This window comes from Lepisosteus oculatus, chromosome 3, assembly GCF_040954835.1.
Source record: "Lepisosteus oculatus isolate fLepOcu1 chromosome 3, fLepOcu1.hap2, whole genome shotgun sequence".
In the NCBI taxonomy this organism is placed as follows: Eukaryota; Metazoa; Chordata; class Actinopteri; order Semionotiformes; family Lepisosteidae; genus Lepisosteus; species Lepisosteus oculatus.
The window spans coordinates 10,585,581-10,612,746 of NC_090698.1; the positions used below are offsets into that span (position 1 = coordinate 10,585,581).

Sequence of the window (27,166 nt, forward strand, 5' to 3'; positions counted from 1 at the left end):
CCTCAGTCCTCAGTCCTCAGTCCTCGGACAGGAATCCATCAGGAAGCAGCAGGCCTGGACTTGAACATTCCCAGAAACCCTGCCCACGTCTCCAGGGGTCCTTGGTGCCCTTAGGTGCACAGGTGGCAGGCCTGTGCCCACTCCTGCAGAGCTGCCCTCACTAGTGCCCCTTCGTGCCCTTGGTACGGTGGTGGCAGGGTTGTGCTGCACAGCTGCTGTGTTGCCTAAGCTCCGGATGGCTGCAGGGAGTTAATTGCTTCGATCAGTTGTTTGATCTGGCAGGTTTAACACGCTTTCCAGATCTCTGCTCCTCGACCTGTGGAAGCCAAACCTGCTCTGAGTCTGCGGGCTCACAGGGGGGACAGGCCCCCGGATTTATTTTCAGACTAAAACTCTCCTGACCTCCCTTCCGCCCACATGCTTTAATGTGTGCCCTGGCCTGTCTGCCCTATGTTGCCTGGGGGCATTTCTGCCATGCAAGCCCTGTTAGAGCTCGGCTTCAGGGACATGTGGCTGTTTGCTGTCAGGGGTTAAAGGTCACCTTTACGGCGCCGTTGGCTGGTTCAGTTAAGTGAGAGGGAGCTGGGCGGGGGACTGTCTGCCCGGCCTGGAGCAGAGACATTCCAGCCCCGCTGCTGTGAGAAGCGGTGGCTCGGGGGCGAGCAGGCGAGCAGGCGAGAGGCAGGATGTGGTCGGCCCCCGGCTGCCGAGGAGCACTCAGGCAGAGCCCTGCCTCTCGCGGCTGCTGCTTATCTGATGACGGGCTGCTGCTCTTCTGACGTGCGTGTCAGGCCGCACTGCAGGGGTCTCCCGCTGCCCGGACACCCCCCGGAGGGAATTCTGGGGTCCCTCTATGGCCACATCCTGGGCTCAGGGAGCTGGTCCAGGCAACAAAAAACAGAACTGGGGCAAATGTTTGGCAGGTTTTAAAGCCAGGGTTTTGAAAGTCACACTGCTCTTATGTATCTGTGTGTTGGTGTGTCTGCATGTACGTGCGCTCAAGTATGCATGCATCTGTCTGAGCATGCATTCTTGTGTATGTTTGTAGCTGTGTGTGTCTGTGCTGTGTGGATTTGTATGTGCGTGTCTGTATGCTGTGTGTGGATTTGTGTTTGTGAGTGACTGACTGTGTGCATTCCTGTGCATCTGTGTGCTGTGCGTGCATTTTTGCATGTGTGCTAATGTCTGTGTATGTGAGTACTGTGTATCTGCATGTGTGTCCTCATGTCTGTGTGTACGTGTGTCTGCGTGTGTGCTCATGTCTGTGGGTACAAGTGTGTCAGCGTGTGTGTGCTCATGTCGGTGTGTACGTGTGTCTGCGTGTGTGCTCATATCTGTGTGTACGTCAGTCTGTGTGTGTATGCAAGTGTCGGGCTGCACGTTTGTGTGAATGTGTTTGTGGATCTCTGCCTCAGTGAGGCATTTGTGTGTGGATCTTTGTCTCAGTGTGTGCGTATGTGTGTGGATCTTTGTCTCAGTGTGTAAGTTTGTGTGTGGACCTGTGTCTCAGTGTGTGCGCTTGTGTGTGGATCTCTGTGCAGGTAATGCTGTTTGTGAAAATAGACTTGAGAAAATACTGTATCTTTACCAAGTAACCTCTGACATACAGGTGACGTGGGAGCTTTCAGACACAGGCAGTCTTTTTTTAAGTCTTGAATTGCTGAAAATATCTGTTTGAGGTCTGTTTTCACCCTGTTTGGAGTTTGATATGTGTGGAGTGTGTGTGTGAAAACAGTGTGTGCGAGAATGGATTATGTGAGTGTGTGTGAGTGCAGAGTGTGGAGTGTGTAAGGGGAAGGTGTGTGGGAGTGGAGTGTGTGCGCAGACTTCCTCCAGCACTAAACAAGTCATTCTGCTGGCGGAGGAGGGATGCTGGCTCAAACTCAGCCAGTGTTTGTGTCATTTTCCCATCAGGCACTGACATTGCAAACTGACTGCCATGACTCCCAGTGCACAGCAGTCCATTCCCAGCAGGATTTTACTGTGGTATCCGTCAGATCACTGCTGCACAACACACTGTTCCATGCCAGATTTTACTGCGGTATCAATCACATACCGCACTCTCCAGCAGTCTGATCCACTCCAGGTATTATAATGAGTCAATCAGACTCCCACTGTCCAGCAGTCTGATCCACTCCCGTTGTTATAGTGTAAGACTATAATACTTGGGGTGGATATATGATTATAGTCCTATAGACCGAGACTAACATTATTGACTATAGTCGGTAAGACTCAGCTGAAGGACATTCTGGTATCAAACACCTCAAGCTTGACACAATTTTTTTTATAGGGATTGTGAATTTGCACCACATGATGTGAAGCAGCATTTCGATTTGTCACTCTGATACTGATCAGAGACCAGCAGGGCATCCAGATCATGTGCTGTAGGTCTTAATGCAAACTCTGTCGATTCACCTGCACTGTTTTGTCTATTTGTAGGGGAGGGTGGTTGGACAAAAGTGGGGGAGAGCTGTAGCTCCCCAGGTAGCCCCCTGAAAGCAGCACTGCAAGACCCCAGTATCACATGGACACGAGACGTGGACAGGATTCTACGATGACTTGTCTTGTTCCTTGAGTGAACTTCCTGTTTTCAGTCCTAAACATAAATCCTCTCAATCTACAGCTGTGCTGTGGGACATATGACAGGGAGCCTTTGGCACAGAGCACAGACAGTGTGGCATAATGGTATAGCACATTCACTGTGACACAGAGCAGTCACAGTGCAGTACAGCGCAGTGACAGTGTGGCACACAGCTGTGACAGTGCAGTACAGCACAGTGACAGTGTGGCCAGATCAGTGTCAGTGCAGTACAGTACAGTGACAGTATGGCACACAGCTGTGACAGTGCAGTACAGTAGACAGTGTGGCACACAGCTGTGACAGTGCAGTATAGCGCAGTGACAGTGTAGCACACAGCTGTGACAGTGCAGTACAGTACAGTGACAGTATGGCACACAGCTGTGACAGTGCAGTACAGTAGACAGTGTGGCACACAGCTGTGACAGTGCAGTATAGCGCAGTGACAGTGTAGCACACAGCTGTGACAGTGCAGTACAGTACAGTGACAGTATGGCACACAGCTGTGACAGTGCAGTACAGTACAGTGACAGTTTGGCACACAGCTGTGACAGTGCAGTACAGCACAGTGATGGTGTAGCTTGGCACAGAAACAACAGTCTCTTTGTCTCTCTCATCCAGATAATGCTCGTTGGTTAGGCCTCATCTTTCAGGCCATTATCTGTAATGTGCAGGAGGGTGACAAGTGCACAGAGGAAACAGAGTAAAAGTATGGTAAAGAAATGACAGCGAGAGTAAGTCTCACAGGGGAAAGATGCTTGGTTTGCTCGGCACACTTTATCTATTTCAGGGACTGAGAAAGTGACCCTCTCTACAGGAATGGTAAGGACTGACAGTAATTGTAGAGACTCATTCTGGAACCTGCAGAGCCTGGGCCCTGAGCACTCACACAAGGCACCACATCAGTCTTCTTCTCCAGCATCTATTTGTGTCTGGCCTTGCATAGAGCAGAGATGTCAGAGGCATGCTAAATACAGATCCTATTGTAACAGGACTGTTCATCTGTACTGGAACTGTAGCTCTTATCATTACAGGATTGTTCTCCTGTACTGAGACTGTAGCTCCTATTGTAACGGGACTGTTCTCCTGTACTGGGACTGTAGCTCCTATTGTAACAGGACTGTTCTCCTGTATTGGGACTGTAGCTCCTATTGTAACGGGACTGTTCTCCTGTACTGGACTGTAGCTCCTATTGTAACAGGACTGTTCTCCTGTACTGGGCTGTAGCCAATATTGTAACAGAACATTTACTACTGGCACCACGTCTAATAGGACTCCTGTGCATAGAATCCAATTGTGTTACAAAATATCTTTCTGTTAGCTACATTCGGAATATTTCTGTTTGCAGTTCCTTCCCTGTGGGCTTGTAGTTTCCCAGGGACTGTGCTGTTCCGACACAGCCGTCCCAGCAGCAGAAGAATTCCGCTCTGCCGGAGAAGGAGCTCGCCGCCACACGCCTGCCGAGGGATTCCTCAGCCCGGGCCCCAGAGCCACAAACGCCAAGCGTGTCCGGGCTCGCCGAGCTGCCCTGAGTCACTGCTGAGAGCTGCTCCAGCCCATAGCAGTTCCTCCAAATCAGGCCCACAGACAGACAGACAGGCCCACAGAGAGACAACACACATCCAGACTGACAGACAGACAGGCCCACAGAGAGACAGACACAGATCCGGACAGACAGACAGGCCCACAGAGAGACAGACACAGATCCAGGCAGACAGACAGGCCCACAGAGAGACAGACACAGATCCAGGCAGACAGACAGGCCCACAGAGAGACAGACAGACACAGAGAGACAGACAGGCCCAAATCCAGACATACACAGATCCAAACAGACAGGCCCACAGAGAGACAGACACAGATCCAGGCAGACAGACAGGCCCACAGAGAAACAGACAGGCCAAAATCCAGACAGACAGAGATCCAGACAGACAGGCACACAGACTGACACAGATCCAGATAGACAGGGGACAGACAGAGACACAAATACAGGCAAACAGGAGTCTTTTCTAAAACATTTCTAAAAGAAAATAACTTTCAAACAACAAAAAAGGGGATAACGCATACTCCTTCCCTGCATTCATTCACTTTGAAAGTACAGTTAACGTTCATCAAAATCTAGGTATCGGCCAACTAACCGCTGACAACAAGCACTGTAAATACACTATCTGAGCAGAGGGAGGTGTGCGGGTGGCTGTTCTGAGTTAACAGCGTGCCAGGGCAGAGACAAACTACTATGAACACGAGTAAAAGTACGAGTAAAAGGCATTTCCTTTTTAAAGAAAAATAAGTTGAGAGTTTCAAGTCCCATCCAGGGCAGCAGGCAAATCGAGGAAGTGGGTTCGTGTCGTGAGCGCGCAAAGCGGCGCGGCGGGGCCCGGCAGGGCGCGCCGCCGTGGGCCCCTATAAAGGCGCGCGCACTTCCTCAAGCTCACTTTGCAAACTTTTGCAACAGTCACACGGACTCGTCCGCAGGTGGGTTGCAGCGCTTCCGAATTAACCATCGCCAGGTTCGAGTCCGCACCTGGATCCGGGCCGCGTAGGGCTGGCGCTTTTCAGTTTATCGATTTTTTTTTTTCGCAGCAAAGGAAAAACAAAAAAATCGGTGCTTGTACACTGTACACAAGCTGTGCAGCTCGCTCTTTTTAACGCCGTGCTTTGTTTTCTGGTTGTAATGTTATTTTTTTGTACCTCCTAGTGAGCTTGCCTACCCTCCCAAAAAACTACCAGAAGCTTCGGTTCCCCCCCGGCTGCGAGAATGTCCTGGGACGGGTATGTCACCTCTCTGATGACCGGCGGCGAGTGTCAGGATGCGGCGATTGTCGGCTACGAAACCGGCGCTCAGTCGGTCTGGGCGGCAGCGAAGGGCAAAACCTTCGAGAAACTCACGGTAAAGTACCGCTTTATTTCACAAAAACTGCAAATACGGAGGTTAGACACCACCCCCCCGGGAGAGAAGTTTCCTTCAGAACTTTTCCGCGAGGATGTTTTGCCGTCTCGGGGTTTCGGCTTGTAAGAGCGATTTTTTGGGGGGTAGTTTCTGGGGTTCCGGGCAGCACCCCGCTGCAGTCCGCCGCTAGCGGAAACCCACATGTTGCGGAAGAAGAGGTAGTTTCCACTAATGTGTTCCCCTCCCTCTCTGCCTCTCATCCTCTCTCTCTCTCGAAACCGGCTTTTGTCCGGGGACGGAAACACGATTTAGGAAGCTCAAGCCCTCCCTGCGCGGCGTGAGCGCGATGCTCGCTCTCCGCAGCTCGGTGAGGTGCCTGAGGGACTTTTCGACATTTTGTAGCGATTCTCTGGAGTCCGCGTTTTGCAGCTCTGCTGTCGGGCTCGGAGCGGCGCGTGTATGTGTGTGTCTCTCTCTCTCTTTCTTTCCCCGGCCTGTGTCGGCCGCACCCGGGTCTGTCCCGGACTCGCGTGGGAGGACCCGGCACCGAGCCTCGGGTCCCCGCGGTTAGCGAGCAGAGCTTTACTGCTGCGGAGAAAAGGCAGTCCAGTCGATTTGTGCTCTGAGCGGGGTGAGAGAGAGAGAGAGGGCGCGCCTCCTGCAGAGGTAGGACCGGATGTCTCCTCGCTAGCTCAGAACTTGAAGGCTCCGCTTTCTCCGGGTGGGGCGTACACAACAAAATGGCAAGTCGCTGGCATTTAAGGCCCCAGCCCGGGCTAATCGCCTTCCTGTAGCAGTTTTGTGTGTGTGTGTCGCTCATAGCGCCGTGCCCAGACCCAGCTGTTGAGCCGTCTGCTCAGACCCGTCGCCCCTGTACTGTTACACGGAAATTGCTGCGCTTCCTTCTTCCACGCGTGAGCCAGTGAGGTCGAGTGAGGGTGTTGCGGTGTTTTTGGTGTTGCCGTAAACGGGAAAACAAGCGCGCGCCGGTGCGGGAGACGCCCCTGCAAGGCAGTGCTCAGGGGCGCCCTCTACAGAGGAGGTACCAGACGGTGTCTGCGCTCACCTCCCGTCCCTCCCCCCGCCCCAGCAGAGCAGCTAAGTCCGGCCCTCCTGCCCCGCCCCAGCCTTGACTGGGCTCACCGCGACCCCTCCCGAAAATTGAACCCCTGCGGTTCCGTTTTTTAGTTTTAATTGCTGCAGGGGTGTCCGAGGCCGTGGACCCGGGCTGGCCGTGAAGTACTGTAGCTCAGCGTGGGGGCAGGCGGAAAACGCTTATGTGTTTTTTTAGAAGAGCGAAGAGGTGACGCTTTAATTATCGCGAACAGCAGAACCAGGCGGCGCAAGTTCCTGTTCCTCAGAGCCGAGCGCCGCCGCCGGCCGCGGGCCCCACGTGTCGCGTGGGGGGCGCTCTCGGCTTCCGTGTTTCCGCCGCCCGTGTTTAGCTCCGCGGCCGGAGGGGGGAAAACTCCTTTTTTGGTCACAGTCTGGCACTTCTTGAGGCGCGTCCCTTGAAATCCAGGAAGCTCGCGCTCGCTCTCTCTCTCGAGAGAGAGAGAGAGGAGGGGGGAAACCGGACGCGTGCTCAAGTTCCTCCCGAGTCCAGAACACGCGGCACGCAGGCTGAAGGCCGACCTTCTGGTGCGTGTGTGTGTAATAGACACTCTACCCTTTACTCAAAACGGTTAAAATGCCTTTTTTTTTAAATGCGTGTGCTCCAGTTACAGTAGCACCAGCTTTGTGTGTGTAAAAACGCTTCCTGGCCCCACCCGCCTGAGATGTGGAGTGTGGCTTTGTCAGAGCTGGCCGGGTGTGACCCACCAGAACCCCCAGCTGCGCAGGAAACCCTGTGAGACGTGAAGAGGGGCAGGATGGGGGCACAGCTATAACGGAGCAGGATGTCCTGAGAAGTCTGTCCCTGGTCTTGGGCAAGGCGACTCTGCCCATCAGGCCCTGGGCAGCCTTGTGAAACTCTGGGAGGTTCTTGTTGCAACAGCAGCGCCGACTGGGTGATCTGTAAGATTTTTTCACAGCTGCAGTCCCGTTACACTAGGAGCTACAGTCCCAGTACAGGAGAACAGTCCCGTTACACTAGGAGCTACAGTCCCAGTACAGGAGAACAGTCCCGTTACAATAGGGGCTACAGTCCCAGTACAGGAGGACTGTCCCGTTACAATAGGGGCTACAGTCCCAGTACAGGAGGACTGTCCCGTTACAATAGGAGCTGCAGTCCCAGTACAGGAGGACTGTCCTGTTACAATAGGAGCTGCAGTCCCAGTACAGGAGGACTGTCCTGTTACAATAGGAGCTGCAGTCCCAGTACAGGAGGACTGTCCTGTTACAATAGGAGCTACAGTCCCAGTACAGGAGGACTGTCCTGTTACAATAGGAGCTGCAGTCCCAGTACAGGAGGACTGTCCTGTTACAATAGGAGCTGCAGTCCCAGTACGGGAGAACCATCCTGAGGCAGGGATGGGAGCAGGGGGGCAGGTGGGGAGAAGGGGCTGATGGGACAGTGGCAGCAGGGTACGAGTGGGCGGGCGTGCTCAAGCCCTGTCAGCAGGACGTGTCTGGGCCGTTGTCTCCGGTGTATAGAGTTGCAGTTGTTGGGTGGATTGCAGGCTCAGAGGGGAGGAGGTAGAAATTGTAGAAATTGTGAAAAACAGGTTTGTTAATCACTATGCAGGGTGTGGATCTAGAGAGAGAGTGCGATACGTGTTGTGATCCCAGCTTGCAGGGGGAGGGGGTTGGGGTGCTCTTGGAACAGTTTCTGACTTGCAGAGAACAGAGGGAAGCAGCTCCTGGAGGAGCTGACGGGGCTGTGCATCAGTAGGGGGAAGTCTTATTACAATAGGAGCTGCAGTCCCAGTGCAGGAGGACAGGCCTGTTATAATAGGAGCTACAGTCCCAGTACAGTAGGACAGTCCTGTTACAATAGGGGCTACAGTCCTGTTACAATAGGAGCTACAGTCCCAGTATAGGAGGACAGTCCCGTTACACTTGGGGCTACAGTCCCAGTACAGAACAGGCCTGTTACAATAGGGGCTACAGTCCCAATATAGTAGAACAGTCCCGTTACAATAGAGGCTACAGTCCCAGTGCAGGAGGACAGTCCCGTTACAATAGAGGCTACAGTCCCAGTGCAGGAAGACAGTCCCGTTACAATAGAGGCTACTGTCCCAGTATAGGAGGACAGTGCTGTTACAATAGGGGCTACAGTCCAAGTGCAGGAGGACAGTCCCATTACAATAGAGCTTACAGTCCCAGTATAGGAGGACAGTCCTGTTACAATAGGGGCTACAGTCCCAGTATAGGAGAACTTATGTTTTAATACGTTTCAACTCAAATGGGCATGACAGATGCAGATGTGCATGTTGGCACAAAATAGAGCAGACTCCCAACACCACAGTATTGCCAGGCCTTGCCTGGGCTTGGGTTAGCTCTTGTGCAGAGCTGGATTTGCAGGCTCAGGCGGTGTCTCAAGCCGTGTTCTGTGCAGCGAAGGCGTGTGGTGCACACCAGGGTTGTGTCAGTGTAGTTCCGGACTCCAGCAGTGGTGTGTGTTGTGAGTGCAGGCCTATGAGCATCATGCCCCCCGCCCGTCATCCAGGCTCTGATGGGCTGTTCTGGACATGACCTGTGCTGCGGTTGTTTAACGAACTGCTGGTCCAGACAAATCCAGTGAAGTAATTAAAGACCCTGTTTCCCTTGTGGACAGGATCTGCCAGCCCTGCGAGGTGGCGTCGGAGCAGCGTTCTGTGATTCAGTGCGAGTCGCGGTTCTTCCCAGCAGTCTTGCAAGCGAGCGATCCACTGGTGTCGCCTCCTCGGATCAGAATCTTCTTTTCCGCCTTGTTAACCCCCAGGAGGATTACTCCTGGAGCTCAGGGGATCCTGGCCAGGATTCACAACGCCTTTATTTGCACCCTTTTTGGTAAAGAAATGAAGGCGCGACTCTTTAAAGTCTGCTGTAGCGCCCGAGGTGCGGTATGTACTGGTAGGGCTCTCTCCTGCATCCGGGTTGGAGAGCAGGCTCTTCCCCGGAGCTCCGCGCGTCATTCCCGAGTCTTCTTCCCTGGAGCGAGTCAGACAGTCATGACGGGGGCGTGCCTCGAGGTAGGGACGAACTGGACCAGACATGGGCTGTGGGTGTTCAGAGCCCTGATCCTATTCGGCCTGCAGGCATCGTCTATCCGCCCTGAATAGTCCATCCCTGGGCTGGCTCAATTAAAGAAGCGACTGTCGTGTGACTGTAGGCAAGGGGCTGCAGTCTGACTGATTGGTTCCGGGCCTCTGACAGCAAAGTGCTAATCCGGGATTCTGGGATTTTGGGTAATGGAGGAGGAGGAGGAGGAGGGATCCTCTGGATGGGCTTGGTTGAGACCATTTCCTTGACGATGGTGGGGCATTTGGGGCCGATTTGTGTCGTCCGGCCAGCCCAGTGCCCAAGGAACAGCTAAACTGTTCTGAACGAGGAAGAATTACAGCTTGGGTCTGGTGCTCCTGATTTGATCAAGACCCAGAATCCCTGGTGGCCGGTGGACTGGGTCAGAAGAGGCACGAAGAGTGAGCTGAGGAAGGTAGCTGGCTTGTTTAGACTGGGGAGCCCCAGTGTTGGGGCTCACACACAAATCCAAATGCAGACACTAGAGGGCGCTACTGGGGGCAGGTGTACTGTTGTTTCCCCCCCGACCATCCACTTCCTAACTGCTTTATCCAATTCAGGGTCGCGGGGGAGCCGGAGCCTATCCCAGCAAGCAACAGGCGGATGGTAGGGTACACCCTGGGCAGGACGCCAGTCCATCACAGGGCAGACGGACACCAACGTGCGCATGCACTCATACCAGCGCCAGTTTTCCCAGAAGCCAGTTAACCCACCAGTATGTCTCGAGACTGTGAGAAGAAGCTCATGTGAACACAGGGGGAACATGCAAACTCCACACAGACGGCAACCGAGGCCCCAGTGCTCACCGCTGCGCCATCTTGCTGCCCTTGTGCAGCTGGTCGCATTCCTTATGAATGCTCTGGTGCCGCCCGCGGACGCGGGAGCGGTCACCCTCTCCCTGCCTGCTGGGACTGCGGCACGGCGCCGCAGTGAAACGTGTCCCCCCATCCTCCACTCCGCCCTGCGGCCCGAGCCTTTCCGCCCGTCGGGTTCTCCGGCTCGCTCTTCGTTTCTCGCCTCTGCTCCTGTTTTTTTTTCATTTTTACCCTCGTAAAACACTGCGTGCATTTAGCATAGCAAATCTAACCAAAGCAGAGGCTGTGGGAGCCGAGCTCCTCCCCCGCGCAGCTGGGAAGAAGCCTGTCGGGCTGATGCAGACATGTGCAGCCTGGCTGCTGCCCTGGGGCCAGGAGGCCTTTTCATTCGCACTGTTTGTCACTGGCCTGCTGGCTCATCCGATTCCTCGCCCCCCCTTCGAAAGAGCTCTGCGCTGCAGTCGGCTTGACTAGAAGGGACTGCTGGGGGCTGGCTTGGGGGGTTCAGCTGGGCTGGTTTTGGGGGCTCCGCAGGACTAGTTTGAAGTCTCCGCAGGGCTGGTTTAAGGGTTGTTTGGTTGGTTTGGAGGCAGGGTCCCCAACAGAATCACCCCTGGATCGAGGGTCAGGGGCTGAGCTGGTGTTGGAGTAGAGGGGTCCCCTGGCAGTGACTTGGCACCTCAACCACGGGGCCTTCTGACCATGAGTTTGGGGCACCCCCACGTCATGCCAGGTGGGGAAGGGAGACATCGCTAATGTCACAGACCTGTGTGTGCGCAGGGCCTTACTCCGATGCTCGTCAGACTTGTGCTGGGGAGGCAGGGGAGCACGTGTTTCAGCAGATCGGGGCTCTGTACTGGCGGTGAAGGGGAACGGCAGCCCCAGCTTCTCAGAATTATTAAATCTCAGTAACAAGATGAACGTTGCAGAATCTCCAAGTCCTCTCTTGGATGACGTGATGTATTCGAAAGCCTGCTTCCTTGCAGTGTAGCGGGGCCAGTTTGTCAGCTGAGGTTTGGTTCTGAATGGCGTACAATGACAGCAATACGGCACTGCGCGTACCTGGAAATTTGATCCATTTTGTGATGTAAATTAGCGGTTCTCCATGTTGCTTTCATCGTGGTTTGAGATGCACTCATCGGTGCCGATTCCTCCTAGCCCGCGGGGGCTCCAGGGGGCCGCAGTTCATCGGTCTGGCCACTAGATGGCGGACTGGCCAGGGTGGGGCGGGGCCCTGGGCTGGGCAGTGTGTGGTAAGCAGCAGCCCGCTTCCAGTTTGCGCGGTATCCTGGAATACCAGCTTCTGTGGAGCCAGTGTGAGCTACGAAGGAGAACAAATCCAAACACGACAGTGAAGCTGTGGAATGTGTCTTGGTATGGGGGAGGGTAGTTCTCGGTCTACCCCTGGGGCTCCAGGATGCCTTCAACCACCTGCCTGTCGCAACCTGTGCTTCTCATCTTCAGTTTCTGTCATCCTTGACTTTCCATTCAGTGCAGCGTTAATGTGCTGTTGTGTCCAGTGTGTCTGTATTAACCCCTGTCTCTCTCTCAGTGCAGTGTTAATGGACTGTAGTGTCCAGTGTGTCTGTATTAACCCCTCTCTCTTTCTCCTTTCAGCAAGGTGAGATTGCAGCTGTGACGTCGAAGGACCGCAGCTCGTTCTTCATCAATGGGGTGACCCTGGGAGGTGTGAAGTGTTCAGTTCTGCGCGACAGACTGAACGAGGATGGCGAGTGGACAATGGACCTGCGCACTAAGAGCGCTGAAGGCCAGCCCACCTACAACATCACTATTGCCAAGAGCAACAAAGGTACTGCCCTGTTTACTCACTGCTTGTCCCCGAGTCCTGCCTATTTTGGGGCTTCTCCTCTTTACAGCCCAGCCCAGTGTGGGCAGGGTTCTCCAGCGTGCTTGTATGCGATTGAATTCGCCAGCCTGTGTTCGGCTTGCTGTGCAGCAGCGCCGCCCTAGTGGCTAATGGGGGAGGTACCTCTGAGCCCAACAGATTCCACAGTGTTTAAAACACCACTGATGGGGAAATTTTCTACTTTGCTTATTCATACTGTAAACTTACACCAGTGTTGCAGGTGCTGAGAATTTCGGTTTGGTCAGTAAATTCACTTTTACTGATGTTGAGCAGAAAACGGTGTCAAATTTCCCTTCTCTCAGTGCAGTGTTAATATACTGTAGTGTCCAGTGTGTCTGTATTAACCCCTCTCTCTCAGGGCAGTGTTAATGTACTGTAGTGTCCAGTGTGTCTGTATTAACCCCTCTCTCTCAGTGCAGTGTTAATATGCTGTTGTGTCCAGTGTGTCTGTATTAACCCATTTCTCTCTCAGTGCAGTGTTAATGTACTGTAGTGTCCAGTGTGTCTGTATTAACCCCTCTCTCTCAGTGCAGTGTTAATGGACTGTAGTGTCCAGTGTGTCTGTATTAACCCCTCTCTCTCTCAGTGCAGTGTTAATGGACTGTAGTGTCCAGTGTGTCTGTATTAACCCCTCTCTCTCTCAGTGCAGTGTTAATGTACTGGAGTGTCCAGTGTGTCTGTATTAACCCCTCTCTCTCTCAGTGCAGTGTTAATGTACTGGAGTGTCCAGTGTGTCTGTATTAACCCCTCTCTCTCTCAGTGCAGTGTTAATGTACTGGAGTGTCCAGTGTGTCTGTATTAACCCCTCTCTCTTTCTCTCTCTCTCTCTCAGCTCTAGTTCTTGTGCAGGGTGCAGAGAATATCCATGGTGGAATACTGAACTCCAAAGCCTTCAAAATGGCCGAGCACCTCCGAAAATCCAACTACTGATCGCCCACCTCCGCCCTGCCCTGCCCGGCCCCCCTGCAGTGTCCGTGTGGCTGGACTGCATTTCTGCTGTCCCATGAGCCCCCCCCGGCGTGCGCACGCCCCCCTCCATTGCCCCGAGTCATTCCATAGACTGCATCACTTGATAGCACCTCTGGAGTTGTTCTGTTTTGTTTGGATTATTTACGATGGAAATCCTGTCATTTACGAAGTGATGGCAACATTAAATTTATTCTCAAAAAAAACAACCCTGCCTTCGGATTTTCCTTGAATCCCGCGCTTCTGCGCGGCCGGCCTGCTTGTCTTCGGGTCCTGACCGGGGTGCAGATCCAGGTGGAGCTGCACACTGGTGGTGGTGGAGGAGGGGAGTCCCCATTACCTGTAAAGTGCTTGGAGTGGAGTGTCCAGAAAAGCGCTATACAAGTATAAACAATTATAAACGGCAGACGGGACTGGGGGGGGTCTGCTGTGTCGCTCACGCCAGGCCTCAGCCAGTCCACCCCCCCTGTCTTGCGTGGCTCAGCTCTGTGCCCAGCTGGCAGCCACTGCCCATACGAGCGCCAGGCGGAGAGACAGGCTGTCCTCTCTCCTCTCGGGGAGCTGGGCCTTCCTCGGAGAGGCCTGGGCCTGCCTGTCACGGGCAGGGAGAATCTCTCTCCTCCTCTTGCCCCTCCTTTTCCACCCTCTGCTTTTACCCTTGTAAAGGGGAAGAGCTACAGGAGCACTGCTACTGGCTGCGCCTGCGCAGCTGCCTGGGCTCCTTGGCCGGGCGCCTGCGCAGCTGCGCCCGTTTGCACTAGTGCATAACTGAACCGATACAAATACGTGACGAGAAGTATGTAAATTACTCCATTTCTAAATTGCACAACTACTGACAAACATGTGGAAACGCATTTCACAACTGTGCAAGCAGCTGCAAGGAGAGGGGGTGTTTACGTGTTTATGAATGACCCAGAAATGTCCAACTAGAGCTCCTGTACGAGTTTAGTAGGACCACCATCCACGTGCATGATGGACACAGCTTCCCATTGTCCTTTGGAACGTGTTCCCTGTGGTGCACACAGACGTGCGACTGCACGCTCGCATGAGCTACACTACTGTGCCACTATACGAAACTGCATGAACTACATAACTTTAACTACACTGGTACACAAACTACACAACTGTGGAAATCGTACAACCGCGATTAAGCGCTTGGAGCTCTCGGTGCTGTGCTGTGCAGGTGGAGGAGGACAGCTGACTCCGAGTCCTGCCTGTGTGCAGACATGAAGCAGACTGATGGGGGCTGTGGCTCCCTGGGGGCGCGGCCTGCAGGGCCAGAAGCAGACGCTCTTTCGGAAGGCTTGAGATGTGTGCGAACAGGTCCGGCTCATTCCTGCAGGTTCGGGCAACCCTGGGAGAAAGGGAGCACATTCCTCTGAGGGATTCTGGGACAGACTGGGAGAGAGGGTGGATGATGAGAGAGGGAGAGGAGTTGAGAGATGGGAGGGTAAGAGGGAGAGGATTGCAGGGAGGTGAAGGGGAGAGAGAGGAGGAGGCAAGGAGTGGGGGTGATATACAGAGAGAAGAGGAAGGACAGAGGGAGTTGCTCACCAGGCAGAACGAAGTCAAAGGCAAACTGAGGAAACGGGAACCTGCAGAAACACTGAAGCACACTCTCACACTGACAGCTCCAGCGGTCCTGGCAGCCAGCCTGCCCAGCACTGATGGGGTCATTACCGCGCTGTTAGGGATGGCAGGAGTGTGATCCCCAGGGGGAACTGAGTCACACAGGGCACAGCTGCAACAGAGGAGGACTGTCTTCACAATCGCCCTGTTCACGCTGTCTCGGCCGCCGGTCCTGCACAGCCGGACGGAAAGCAGCTGAAATGAGCCTCTTGGCGCGGTCAATTCTGCTCCCACCCGCAACTGCTGCGGGGAAGGGAAAAGGCGCCCTCTTGTGGCCAAGATGGTGAAGAACACAGAATCAGAACATCTTATTAAGGTTTTTCACTCCATTACATAAAAAATACTTTTTCGCTCACTTATTTTCAGTCCAAAAAATAATTGCTTGCACAAGTTACTTGTAACTGCAAATGATTACTTTTTAAAGCTACTTTCCCCAACATTGTCATTATCCTGTTAAGGTCAGTACTTTTTTTCATTTTCTTTGCACTTGCAGTTTCCGCCCACCAGGGTCAGTGACGCGCAGTTGACGCACTAGACATCCTGTTGTTGATAATGTAGCTGTGTATTAACACAACAAACCCCAAAGACGTTCTGTTCGTTGCTGGTTTTATTGACTTCCAACTAACATAACACGTAACATAACATCACTTTATTGGCCCTATACAATTTCTTGTATTAGGAATTTGTCTTTTCACATACCCCAGCTTGCTCTCCATGAGACACACAGACAGGGAGAGAAGCTTGGGGTCAGAGCGCAGGGTCAGCCATTTATATGGTGCCCCTGGAGCAGCTGGGGTTAAGGGCCTTGCTAAGGGGCCCAACGGAATAGGATTCCTCTGCCGGCCACAGGATTATAACCGGCAACCTTCCAGCCACAGGTGCAGATCCTTAAGAGCTGGAGGAGGGGGAGAGGGAGAAAGAAAGGAATTTAGATTGCTACAAGACACTAACAAGACATTACTGTACACTAGGGACTAGATTTCTGAATTTAGGGAAGAATGTTTCTCTAATCCCAGCGTATCAGTTACTTACATTACAGACTGAACATAAAAACTGGACACAGACAGACCTGGCTGTCCAGAGAGGACAGATTCAGTGACCACAGCCGGGACATACCAACTGGACACAGGCAGTCCTGGCTGTCCAGAGAGGACAGACTCAGTGACTACAGCCCAGACACAAACTGGACACAGGCGGACCTGGCTGTCCAGAGAGGACAGACTAACTGACCCAAGCCTTGGACACAAACTGGACACAGAGGGATTTGGCTGTCCAGAGAGGACAGACTTAGTGACCCAAGCCTTGGACACAAACTGGACACAGGCAGACCTGGCTGTCCAGAGAGGACAGGCTGTGCTCCCACTGCCAGCGGGGAGAAGCAGAGACAGAGATGCACTTTCTGCTGCACTGAGAGAAACGCCCAGGAATTAGATAGACATTCCTACTTAAAATAACCAGACTAATCCCAGATATCCCACTCCAGCCAGTATCAGAGCAGTTTCCTATCAGGCTGGGGGGAGAAACTCAGCAGAGCTGCAGCTCTGGTCCTCAGCCTGGCCAATACAGCTCTCTGAGTGTGAAGTCTGAAGGACATGAGAGAGATGTGGTACAGTAGTCCGTGGGGTATCTGTGTCCTCGCAGAGTGTTTTAAGAGTCTCGGCGCAGTCTAATTTTAGCTATGTGTAAAGGGTAGAGGGGAGAGGGACGTGCACTCTGAATGGCGCTGGCCTGGAAAGGGGTGTGTGTGTGTGGGGGGGGGACCCTGTGCCCTTTCCAGCCTGCTGTTCGAACCTGCAGCCCGTGTCACGTTACTGTCCCCCATCACAGTCCAGCCTGTAGGCCTCACTCTGAACTCTGACCTTTCTCGGTGCTGGCCCTTAGCCAAAGGATGTTAGGGATCATCAATATTTTCTTTCTCGTTTCAGGTGTGCATAACACACACAAAAACGATGCTGTCGGAAGAATCTCTCTGTTTAGAAATCAATCGGGGAAAGGAGGTAGGAAGGGGTGAAGACAGAACGTGTGGACGGCCTGTCAGAGCGACAGAGAGTGGGGGGGGGGGGGGCGATGTGACGTATTGAACAGCCGCCGATTGAGGTCTAGTGGAGAGAACGGGCGGCTCCTTGATGACGCAAGGGAAGGGGAGTTTATGGACGCTCCCTAAGGGGTTTACCATATACGGAAGCGGGTGTTAGGGATGGTCTATAAATAGCTGCGCCGCGGGTGAAGAAGGTGCACTTGCCGAGAGCATTGAGCGGACACGCGTGGAGGCAGACAGCCGGAGAGATACTCGAGTAAGTACGCGCTGGAGTTTATTTGTAATGCTTGTAACGGAGGCAGTACGTTGCGTCATTAGTCGCAGTCGTGGTCTCTACCAGCAAGCGGTTGCTTCAGCAGGTGCTAGGTGCCACTAGTTGCTCCCCATCGTTTGAAGCACTGCGTGGATAAACCCGGATAAAGTTCCTGTGTTAAGGCCAGTCTAGTAATAACTCATTTTGCGGTGGGCGTTCGCTACTTAGTGCCCATAAAGGGTGGAATAGGAGAGCGTCTCCGTGTCCGCGCGCTGGTTCAGTATCGGGGACCCTAGTCGCCTAGTCGCCTAATTAAATCTCAAGTGTTTTTTTTTTTTCCTATCGGCCCTGGGTTTCAAAGCCGCCCCTCTGCAACGGTAAGTACCATTTCCTGCAGCCTCGGCGTGCCCTCCCCCTGTCCGCTTGTGTTTCTGGGTAAGCCATTTCTCAGTGGCCAGTTTCTGTCCGGACGGGTGCGGGCGATGCTGTCCATGAAATATCATCAGAGCTGGTCGGCTTGCGGGAGGAAAATGTAATCCGGGTTTCAAGAAAAACGCCCGCGTGAGGGCGGTTCTGGTCCTCGGAAGACGGTACAGGGTTGGTACGGTTGCAAATCGGAGCGGAGTGCGAATGTACGATATACAGTAGGTCTCGGGTGGTTCAGGCAGGCTTTCAATCTTCTATTCCCTCTATATATGCAGGCTGAAGAGGTCGAGTTCTCTCCGATCGTCCTCCTATCTTTCATCCCTGAAGGAGTCTTGTCTGAGCTTTCTCTAGGGCTTCGCCAGCACAGCTCTCCTGGGCTCTGGACATGCTGGAGTTTAAGCATTGTGTAACTCGGGCATTACCTCTTTGACTTGTATCTGTATCAGCTTAGAAATCCCCATGGTCCTCAGTGACCACACTCTGGACACAGGCAGACCTGGCTGTCCAGAGAGGACAGGCTCGGAGACCTCAGCCTGGACAAACTGCAGTGAGCTCCTGTGGAGGTCACCTTCACTTGAAACGCCCACAGCTGGGTGCAGCGATGCTGCCCTGTGTGTGCGTGTTGCTGGAGTGTCTTTCCCGTTGGCTCGCTGCCTGGTCCTGTATGGAGGGATCTCAGGGGCTCTATCCCCTTAGAGAGGTGGGGCACATTGTTCTCCTGCCTCCTGGGGGCCCGGGTGGGACCTAGACCTGTGGCTTCCAACTCGACCTGATCATATTCCAGCTTCAGCTGCTCTACTGAGTGGATATTCCACAGAGGACTTCCTTCTGGAGTGGGACTCCAGCTCTTGTTCCACAGCAGGCAGGTCCTCTCCAGGTTTTTTTGCCGTTTTCCCACCCCGGCTTGGTCCTGTTTCTGTGCAAGAGCATCTTGGTGCTGTGCATTTGGAGTCTGATCCTCCTTATGGAGATGTTTTCAGTCTTGCTGGTGTGTATGTGTGAGGGGGGGCTGTCAGCCCCCAGGATGTTCAGCCTCCCTCTTCAGTGTAGGTCACCTTCACATGCCTGGCTTCCTCTTCCTCTCCTTCATGCAGTGTAACAAAGGTCAACCCGATCCAGAAAACAGTCTGTTTGCGCTGAGCAGAGCAAAGTCCAGTCCCTGTCTGCTCCTGCGCCTGGCTCCGTTTTCGGTGTCTGCGTGTTCTGAGAAGCCCACTTGGGTTAATATTGGACCAGCTGTGATGAAATGCCGAGCTGTGGTGGGTGGGCAGTTGTGTTGCTGCCCATCCGCTGGTGAGGCGTTCAGGATGTGCGGAGACATTTGGCTCCGTTCCCAGCTGGAGTGAGGTCTGCTTGTCCTTATTCACTCATGGCAGTGTCTACAGTACAGTCAGGTGTGACAGTGTGTGTGTGCTGGTGAATTCAGGGGGAGTGTGAGAGGAGAGGGACAGCAGTGGCTCTAGCAGTGTCTACAGTACAGTCAGGTGTGACAGTGTGTGTGTGCTGGTGAATTCAGGGGGAGTGTGAGAGGAGAGGGACAGCAGTGGCTCTAGCAGTGTCTACAGTACAGTCAGGTGTGACAGTGTGTGTGTGCTGGTGAATTCAGGGTGAGTGTGAGAGGAGAGGGACAGCTGTGCCTCTAGCAGTGTCTACAGTCCAGTCAGGTGTGACAGTGTGTGTGTGTGCTGGTGAATTCAGGGGGAGTGTGAGAGGAGAGGGACAGCAGTGGCTCTAGCAGTGTCTACAGTCCAGTCAGGTGTGACAGTGTGTGTGTGTGCTGGTGAATTCAGGGTGAGTGTGAGAGGAGAGGGACAGCAGTGGCTCTAGCAGTGTCTACAGTACAGTCAGGTGTGACAGTGAGTGTGTGCTGGTGAATTCAGGGTGGGTGTGAGAGGAGAGGGACAGCAGTGGCTCTAGCAGTGTCTACAGTCCAGTCAGGTGTGACAGTGTGTGTGTGCTGGTGAATTCAGGGGGAGTGTGAGAGGAGAGGGACAGCAGTGGCTCTAGCAGTGTCTACAGTCCAGTCAGGTGTGACAGTGTGTGTGTGCTGGTGAATTCAGGGGGAGTGTGAGAGGAGAGGGATGGCAGTGCCTTTGTGTGCCAGTTGTCAGAGTGAGGGATGGTGTTTATATATCTCTGCATGCCTCTTGCCCTGCTGTAATACAGTACTGACACTTCCTGAGACATTGACCTCTATTAAAGGTCAGCCTGCAGTTGAGTAAAGGTTAGGTACAGTATTGAGATGAGACTCTAACTAGGAAGACTTATTCTGGTCTTTACAGGTCCTGAACTGAATGTCACTGAAAGGTCTTGGGTGGTTGATATTCTTAAATGGAGATTATTTTTAAAGGTGCTTTAAAATGTTCACATCCCTAACATGGAGGACAGCTTCAAGACCAGTAGTAAACCATGGAGATTGACAGCATGTTTTATGAGGAGTTGTGGGATTCTGGAATGAACAGCCAAGCAGTGCTGAGGCAGGGTTCCTCCATTTCCAGTCTGACTAAAGGGATTCGGTTCCTTTTCGTCACATTTGCATCACATTTTTGGGGGTAGGAATTAACCTGGGTCGGGGTGGGGGGCTCTTTACACGGAATCCGGAACAGTTACTTCCTGTGGTAATCTGCACTGGGTCTCCTGCATCATACGTGGTTTTAAATGCTCCACTAATTGAGACAAGTGTATTGTCCTCAGTTTGTGCACTTATTAGCGCTGCCTTTTGCAGGTGCTAATGGTTAGGGTTACAGTTCGTGTCAAGGATGGGGTTACTGTCGGCACTGGCTAGTATTTGTGGAGGTGCCAGGAGCTCCCGGTATCCCTGTTCTCTCGGTGTGTGTTGAGGACCGTGCTCAAGAGGATGGATTGTGCAGCGAGTACTGTTGATAAAGCCTCAATCCAGTCTTGCTCTCTAGTGTTGGTGAGGGGGATGGGGTGGGGTAGTTCTATTTTTGTCTGCAGGGCTCGCAAAACGCAAAGCACTTAGTCTCGCCAAGATACGGCTACAGCTGTTATCTCAGCTGTCTGACAGGGGAGAGGGACAGGCAACTGTCCCACACGGTTGGTGGTCAGGGCTGTTCGTAATTCAGCGACGTGGCTCTGGCCCCCGTTCCTGCTCTCTGATTGGCTCTATGGTGGCAGTACGGTCATCCTATTGGCTACTGCAGTGCCCGGTTTTTTTTTTTGACCCCTTCTCTGTATGTCTTGTGTATGGGACAATGTTCACAAGGGGCAGCAATACTGGTGCGGATGGACCTGGTTTCAAAGCAAAGATGGCTTTTGGACTGTGGTTAAATCGGACCCTTCACTGTCCTGTGTCCCTGTGCCGTGGTGCAGGAATTGTTGCATAGTGGCAGAATTTGGGGGGGGGGGAACCCCCAAACTGAGGAATCCTGCTATCTGGCTGTTGCTCAGCGCCTGCAGCTATGAGGGGTGCGATCTCCCGAGCTGTGCCATCTGAACTCTCCCTCTTTCACTCTTGCAGTCAGGATGTCCATCACCAAGATTCACGCCCGGGAGATCCTGGACTCCAGGGGGAACCCCACTGTGGAGGTTGACCTTTATACTGCAAAGGGTGAGTGGACACGCGGTCACTCTCACTCCGCCTCCGTCTGCCTAGTCTTATAGGTCCCCCAAATCACCCATTTCTCAGCACCTATGCTGCCTGTAAGATACTGATCCATTTCAGTGCTGAGATGCATCAACATCCCTAAATTGCCACCTGTATTGATTATAATCCAGTTGTCCCCAAATTCTTAATGTCAATGGCTTGATTGAGATCTCGGTCACATTGAGTGCTGTAAAACCCCTTTCCCACTGTAGCCCCTAAAACCTGCTGAGTTGGGCTTTGTCAGCACAACTGGGACAGGTAATGTTATTCCCATTTCACAAGTTTCTTCTCTTTTTCTCCTTCCCCAGGTATGTTCCGGGCTGCAGTGCCCAGCGGCGCCTCCACAGGGATCTACGAGGCTCTGGAGCTGCGGGATGGAGACAAGAGCCGCTACCTGGGCAAAGGTGAGCTCGCTGTTCAGATTGCCCCCTCGCCTTCCTCTTCCGCGGGGCTGGTGCACTCACACCGAGACCCTGCTTTTCTGAAATGTATAGGAGCAGTCTATAATCTCTGCAAACCATACTCACTCAATGTATTGCCGCCATCAGTGATGGATTTGAATGTCAGGTGACCGAAGTTGTGAGTTATTGCTTTCCGGTAATCTACTTGTACAGACTGTATCTGTAGAGCAGAGGTCATGATCTTGGTGACCTTGGATCATGTTATTTGCGAAAGCAACTTTGTAGCACTGCCAGACATCTATGTAAATTACTATAGAAGTAAACAATATAACAGCTGGCCACTAGGCATGGAGGAGAGGAACTCCCAGCAGCATGGAAACCTCTGGGGAGTCCAGGCCCAGCAGTTGGGGGGGGGGGGGGCCCACTCCAGACAATGGGCTTTTGGGCCACTAGGATGAATCATGAGCAGTCTCTTCAGTCCATGGCTGATGGTCTGTCAGTTGAGTGAGGTAGCTGCCCGTTTTCTAAACCAGCATTTATAAATTGGCTTCATGGAGTTTGATAGATGGGTATTTCTGGTGAAGAAGTGCAGCTTATTCATTAACCAATGAGATGGGTAGTTGGGTGGCTTTTTTTAACCAATAGGCAACCAGTTTGGTGATAATTAGGCTCTATTTTGACCTGGAAAAAAGCCATGAGGTCTTAGGATGTCGGCACCTGGGCTGTTCTCCACTGGAACAGGGCGCTGGGGTTTGAGCTTGCCTGTAGCCTGGGTTTTCTTTACGAGCTGTGCTCCTGTACTCGGGCAGGTGTGACGCAGGCTGTGGACCACATCAACAAGACCATCGTCCCAGCCCTCCTGGGGAAGGTGAGACTCCAATCGCCCCTTCTGAAAGGCAGCTTGTGAAGGTGGTCATTGTTGGAGAGGAACATGATCTGTAAAGACACTCAGTCCAGCTCGCCTGTAGCTTCACATTCACACTCCTCCCGTCTGTAGAGACTGTAAAGACAGTTGAGCTGTTTTGTGTGGTGTCCTTGAATAACTTCTCCTTCTGTTGGTGCAGAAGCTGAGTGTGGTCGAGCAGGAGAAGATTGATAAAGTCATGCTGGAGCTTGATGGCACTGAGAATAAGTGTGAGTCCTGATCTCTCCAAGTGCTTGCATGTCTCTTGGACTGGGAGACTGTATTAACTCCTCTCAATCTCTGCTTTCCTCTCCAGCCAAATTTGGTGCCAATGCCATCTTGGGGGTCTCCCTGGCTGTCTGCAAGGCTGGTGCAGCTGAGAAAGGTGTCCCCCTGTACCGCCACATTGCTGATCTGGCTGGAAATGCAGACATCATCCTCCCAGTTCCTGTAAGTGAGGAGCAGTGATGATGGGAACCAAGAAATGTTGGGACAGTGTTCTTAAGCTCTGTGTTAATGGACTGTAGTGTCCAGTGTGTCTGTATTAACCCCTCTCTCTCTCAGTGCAGTGTTAATGGACTGTAGTGTCCAGTGTGTCTGTATTAATCTCTCCCTCTCCCGCAGGCCTTCAATGTGATCAACGGGGGCTCTCACGCTGGTAACAAGCTGGCGATGCAGGAATTCATGATCCTGCCAGTGGGGGCGGCGTCATTCCGGGAGGCCATGCGGATCGGGGCGGAGGTCTACCACAACCTGAAGAACGTCATCAAGGCCAAATACGGCAAGGATGCCACCAACGTGGGGGACGAGGGTGGCTTTGCCCCCAACATCTTGGAGAACAACGAAGGTAACATCCGGCGCCCTAGTATCCACTCCCCCACCCCGTGTTTTCCATAAGGCAGGTGTGAGTGAACCTCGGGAATTGTGCTGGCTGCCATGGAGGTCGCAGACCCCTGCCACCCTTTGTGTAAAGGGCTTCCCCTTAGATTCCACTTGCTGGCTTGTGATTCTCTGCTGATCTAGGAGTCCTGTTGGTTTCCTTGTCCAGAACCTTTCAGTATCTAGAATTTATACTAGACTAAAGAATTCCTTTTAATGTTGCAAGATTGACCTGTGACTGATTTCTAGTGCATTTAATGAAGAGAACACTTGCCAACCAGGAAGAATGGGTGAGAAAAACATAGGCAGGAGGAATCACTGACATGGGTGCAGTTTAACAATTTGTCACATGAAGTAAATTGGCTCATCTTTTTGGTGGTTGAGGGAACCAGTACTGATTTCTGCCGCTGTATCCTGTTCAATGTGTTCTTGCACTGTATAAAAGCTTGCTTTGAGCATCTTTGCCCATGTTGTGCATTTGTACCCATTTTAACTTGTTTAGCTCTTCAGACTGAAGGCTTAGGAATATCTTAGCTGCTGCAGTGCTTTTCAGGGTTTCAGTCTGTACTTTTGATGGCTCTGTGATCTGATGTGGCTTGTATTTTACAGTTAAGCACTAAGCTACAAATTACCTTTCTGTGATGTTTACTGGCCTCTGGATGAAGCAGAGTGATCTGCAAGTGTGAGTGCTGTGCTCCACACGGATGCAAGAAATAGACACCAGCTGGAGGGAGAATAGTCACCCGTCTGGCCTGGGTGACCTTCTGCTGCAGACAGTGCTCAAGCCTTCTGAAAGGTTAAGGCTATAGATACTGTACTCTGACATCTGACACTGCGCCTCCTGGGCTGCACACCAGCTGTCTCTCTCCTCACACGGCACACTGGGCATTAACCCCCCCCCCTCAGTGCAGTGTTAATGGACTGCAGTGTCCAGTGTGTCTGTATTAACCTCCCCTCCATCCCTTCTCAGCTCTGGAGCTTTTGAAGTCCGCAATCGAGAAGGCTGGCTATCCTGATAAGATTGTGATCGGAATGGATGTGGCTGCATCAGAGTTCTACCGCAATGGAAAGTACGACCTGGACTTCAAATCCCCCGACGATCCGGCTCGCCACATCACCGGGGAGAAGCTGGGAGAGCTGTACAAGAGCTTCATCAAGGATTACCCTGGTAAATAACCGCATCGCCATGGACGTTTATCTTCCCTAAAGGGACAGTCCCTAGAGCTCAGCCCCATCCTTCCTTGTCCACTTACCAGTGGTGTCCATTGAGGACCCATTCGACCAGGATGACTGGGGGAACTGGACCAAGTTCACAGGCTCAGTGGGGATCCAGATCGTTGGAGATGACCTGACTGTGACCAACCCCAAGCGCATCCAGCAGGCGGTGGAGAAGAAGGCCTGCAACTGCCTTCTGCTGAAGGTCAACCAGATCGGCTCAGTCACCGAGTCCATCCAGGCGTGAGTCAATCGATCAATACTGCTTTCTGCTGGAGGCTAGCAGGATCCGTGCAATTGCTGTGCCCGTTGATAATTGACTGTAAGCTGGGCAAAGCTCAGATAAGGGAGTTCTGTCGGTGCTGCTGTAGGCCAGAGGTAGCTCCGATGACCAAGAGGGAGTCCAGACCCACTGGTCCAGTAGCTGGTTTGACCAGCAGTGGTGCTGCCTTCCTCCTCCCCCAGTGTTAATGCCCCCGTCTCGGCTCTCTCAGGTGCAAGCTGGCCCAGTCCAATGGCTGGGGGGTGATGGTCAGTCATCGCTCTGGAGAAACGGAGGACACCTTCATCGCTGACCTCGTCGTGGGTCTGTGCACTGGACAGGTGCGTCTCTCTTCCTGCCTCCATCCCTTCCTTCTTTCCTCCTGCGTCTCCCTCTCCACTCATGTCTTTCTCTCCACAGATCAAGACTGGCGCCCCCTGCAGGTCAGAGCGACTGGCCAAATACAACCAGCTGATGAGGTGAGAGTCTGTGCTGCAATTTGTCGAGTTTAGTGGTGGCTTTTTCCCTATTTTTATTCTCTGCCTTTTGTCAATCTCTCCCCAGGATTGAGGAGGAGCTCGGAGACAAGGCCAAATTCGCTGGCAAGAATTTCCGGCACCCCACAGCCAAGTAAATCTGCCCCTCTGCAGGCTTGCCACCATGCCCCCTACAGGTGGGCACCACAACCCAGGATGCTGCAATTGTCTTCCCTTTCTCGGAGTGAGAGGGGGAGGGGAGGCTGTATTGGGAAGTGCTCTGTTGGTCCATGTGCTCTCTGTATAAACAGCGCCCCCTGTCTTTGTGCAGTGTTCTTACACTCCCTCACCTGTCCACCACAATAAAGATGAGTTGAAATGCTGTCGAGTGTCTTTCCCTTCTGCTCTGTTTTAAGTGGCCTGTGGAGTGACACTGGATAAGTGCTGTTTCAGTGTTCAGTCAACCTGTGTTCTACTGGTACATAAAGGAATACAAGCTGGAGCTGAATCTCTCTTCCTCCAGCATAGCTCCTGAGAAGCAGGTGGCAGTCCCCCTCCCCCTTAGGAGGGAGCCGATTTAGCCCAAGGATTCCATGATGGAAGAAACCAGACTTTCCCCAAAATAAAGAAAAGACCGCTCTCTTTCTCTCGGACCAGGGACAGATTACGTTGCTGAAATCTGCTGTGCAAGACAGACCACAGCAACATCCTCTTGCCTGGCAGGAGCTCAGAGGAAGAGGAGGGTGAAGGTGTTAGTGCTGATGTGACTGGCCCGTGTCTTCTCTGGAGTTGGTCACTCTGCCCTTGCTGAGCTGGGGGGAGGGTGGTAGTGGCTGATGGGCCAGGGCGGTGAGCTTTGCTGCACTTTGTACTGAAGGTCGCATGACCTTTGCTACTATGTGACCTCTCCAGAACCTCAGAGGTCATGTGACCTTTGCTACAGTGTGTTCCAGAGACTGTGACCTCTCCAGAATCTTGGTCATGTGATCTTTCCTGTGGAGCATTCCAGAGGTCTCCTTTAGGAGAGGCCCACACAGTTTTGGAGACCTTTATGAAGTGTGGTATGAAAACCCACACTTAAATTTGTTGGACACCTGCTTTTGAGGGTGCTTACAGTAATTGAGGGCTTACGCTGGGTAACTGATATTCAGTTAAAGATGCAGTCTCCAAGATTAGATTCATGCACATTTTGCATATATTTATAAAAATCCAGTTCTGAGGGTGCAGACAGAAATTGAGGCTTAAATGTTTGTATAACTTATTATATTAATCATCTCAGTCTCTTCTTTCGTAGTCAGTTGGTTTTAGGAATGTACCATGCAGTGTTTTGCAGATCTTTATGAAAATGTATGGTAAAATTCCTCCATTTGAATATATATTTGGATATATTGAATACCCCGTTTTGAGGCTATAGGCAGTAATTGAGATTTCAGCTGAGTATTGCAGAAATTAAATTTCTGTCTCTGCATTCACTCTTAGTAGGTTCTAGGAGCCTAGCATACAGCATTTTGCAGGTATTTTGGAAAATGCATGTCATTATAGTCCCTATATTGTAATGTATTGTTTGCCTACCTCTGATTGTGCAGTCAGCAACTGATGCTGACACGCACTGTCCTGGAGCAAGTTCTGACAATGCATGGTAATAAAATCACTATATTTTCATATATTGCATGCTCGGTTTTGAGGTCACAGTCAGTCATTGAGGCTTTAGGCCTTTAGATCTTTTATGGGTTTTATGAGCTTAGCCTGCAGTGTTTTGGAGATATTTATGCAAAACTGTGGTATTAAGTCCCCTACAT

The 27,166-nt window shown here is 52.5% G+C and overlaps 2 protein-coding genes across 2 annotated transcripts; both read left to right on the forward strand.

Annotated features, from left to right (window-relative positions):
* Positions 1–4,942: 4,942 nt before the first annotated feature.
* Positions 4,943–13,486, forward strand: LOC138236093 (profilin-1-like). Its single transcript, XM_069186779.1, has 4 exons — positions 4,943–5,050; positions 5,274–5,465; positions 12,062–12,254; positions 13,144–13,486. The coding sequence occupies exons 2-4, from the start codon at positions 5,334–5,336 to the stop codon at positions 13,239–13,241; spliced, it is 423 nt and encodes a 140-aa protein (XP_069042880.1). The 5' UTR covers positions 4,943–5,050; positions 5,274–5,333; the 3' UTR covers positions 13,242–13,486.
* A 3,606-nt stretch (positions 13,487–17,092) lies between these two features.
* eno3 (enolase 3, (beta, muscle)) lies at positions 17,093–25,750 on the forward strand. The gene is made up of 12 exons (XM_069186762.1): positions 17,093–17,200; positions 21,105–21,194; positions 21,539–21,634; positions 22,441–22,499; positions 22,696–22,765; positions 22,852–22,985; positions 23,160–23,382; positions 24,385–24,582; positions 24,671–24,872; positions 25,124–25,232; positions 25,312–25,370; positions 25,456–25,750. Exons 2-12 carry the CDS (start codon positions 21,110–21,112, stop codon positions 25,523–25,525), a joined length of 1,305 nt encoding a protein of 434 aa, XP_069042863.1. The 5' UTR covers positions 17,093–17,200; positions 21,105–21,109; the 3' UTR covers positions 25,526–25,750.
* The last annotated feature ends 1,416 nt before the right edge of the window (positions 25,751–27,166 follow it).

What these genes read in the sequence shown, in the direction of transcription:
- eno3 (XM_069186762.1), top strand. Translation starts at nt 21,110, where the DNA reads ATGTCCATCACCAAGATTCACGCCCGGGAGATCCTGGACTCCAGGGGG. An exon ending in TGATGGCACTGAGAATAAGT is followed by an intron (nt 22,766 to 22,851) that starts GTGAGTCCTGAT and finishes TTTCCTCTCCAG; the next exon opens with CCAAATTTGGTGCCAATGCC. An exon ending in AAATACAACCAGCTGATGAG is followed by an intron (nt 25,371 to 25,455) that starts GTGAGAGTCTGT and finishes ATCTCTCCCCAG; the next exon opens with GATTGAGGAGGAGCTCGGAG.
- LOC138236093 (XM_069186779.1), top strand. Translation starts at nt 5,334, where the DNA reads ATGTCCTGGGACGGGTATGTCACCTCTCTGATGACCGGCGGCGAGTGT. An exon ending in AAACCTTCGAGAAACTCACG is followed by an intron (nt 5,466 to 12,061) that starts GTAAAGTACCGC and finishes TTCTCCTTTCAG; the next exon opens with CAAGGTGAGATTGCAGCTGT. An exon ending in TATTGCCAAGAGCAACAAAG is followed by an intron (nt 12,255 to 13,143) that starts GTACTGCCCTGT and finishes TCTCTCTCTCAG; the next exon opens with CTCTAGTTCTTGTGCAGGGT.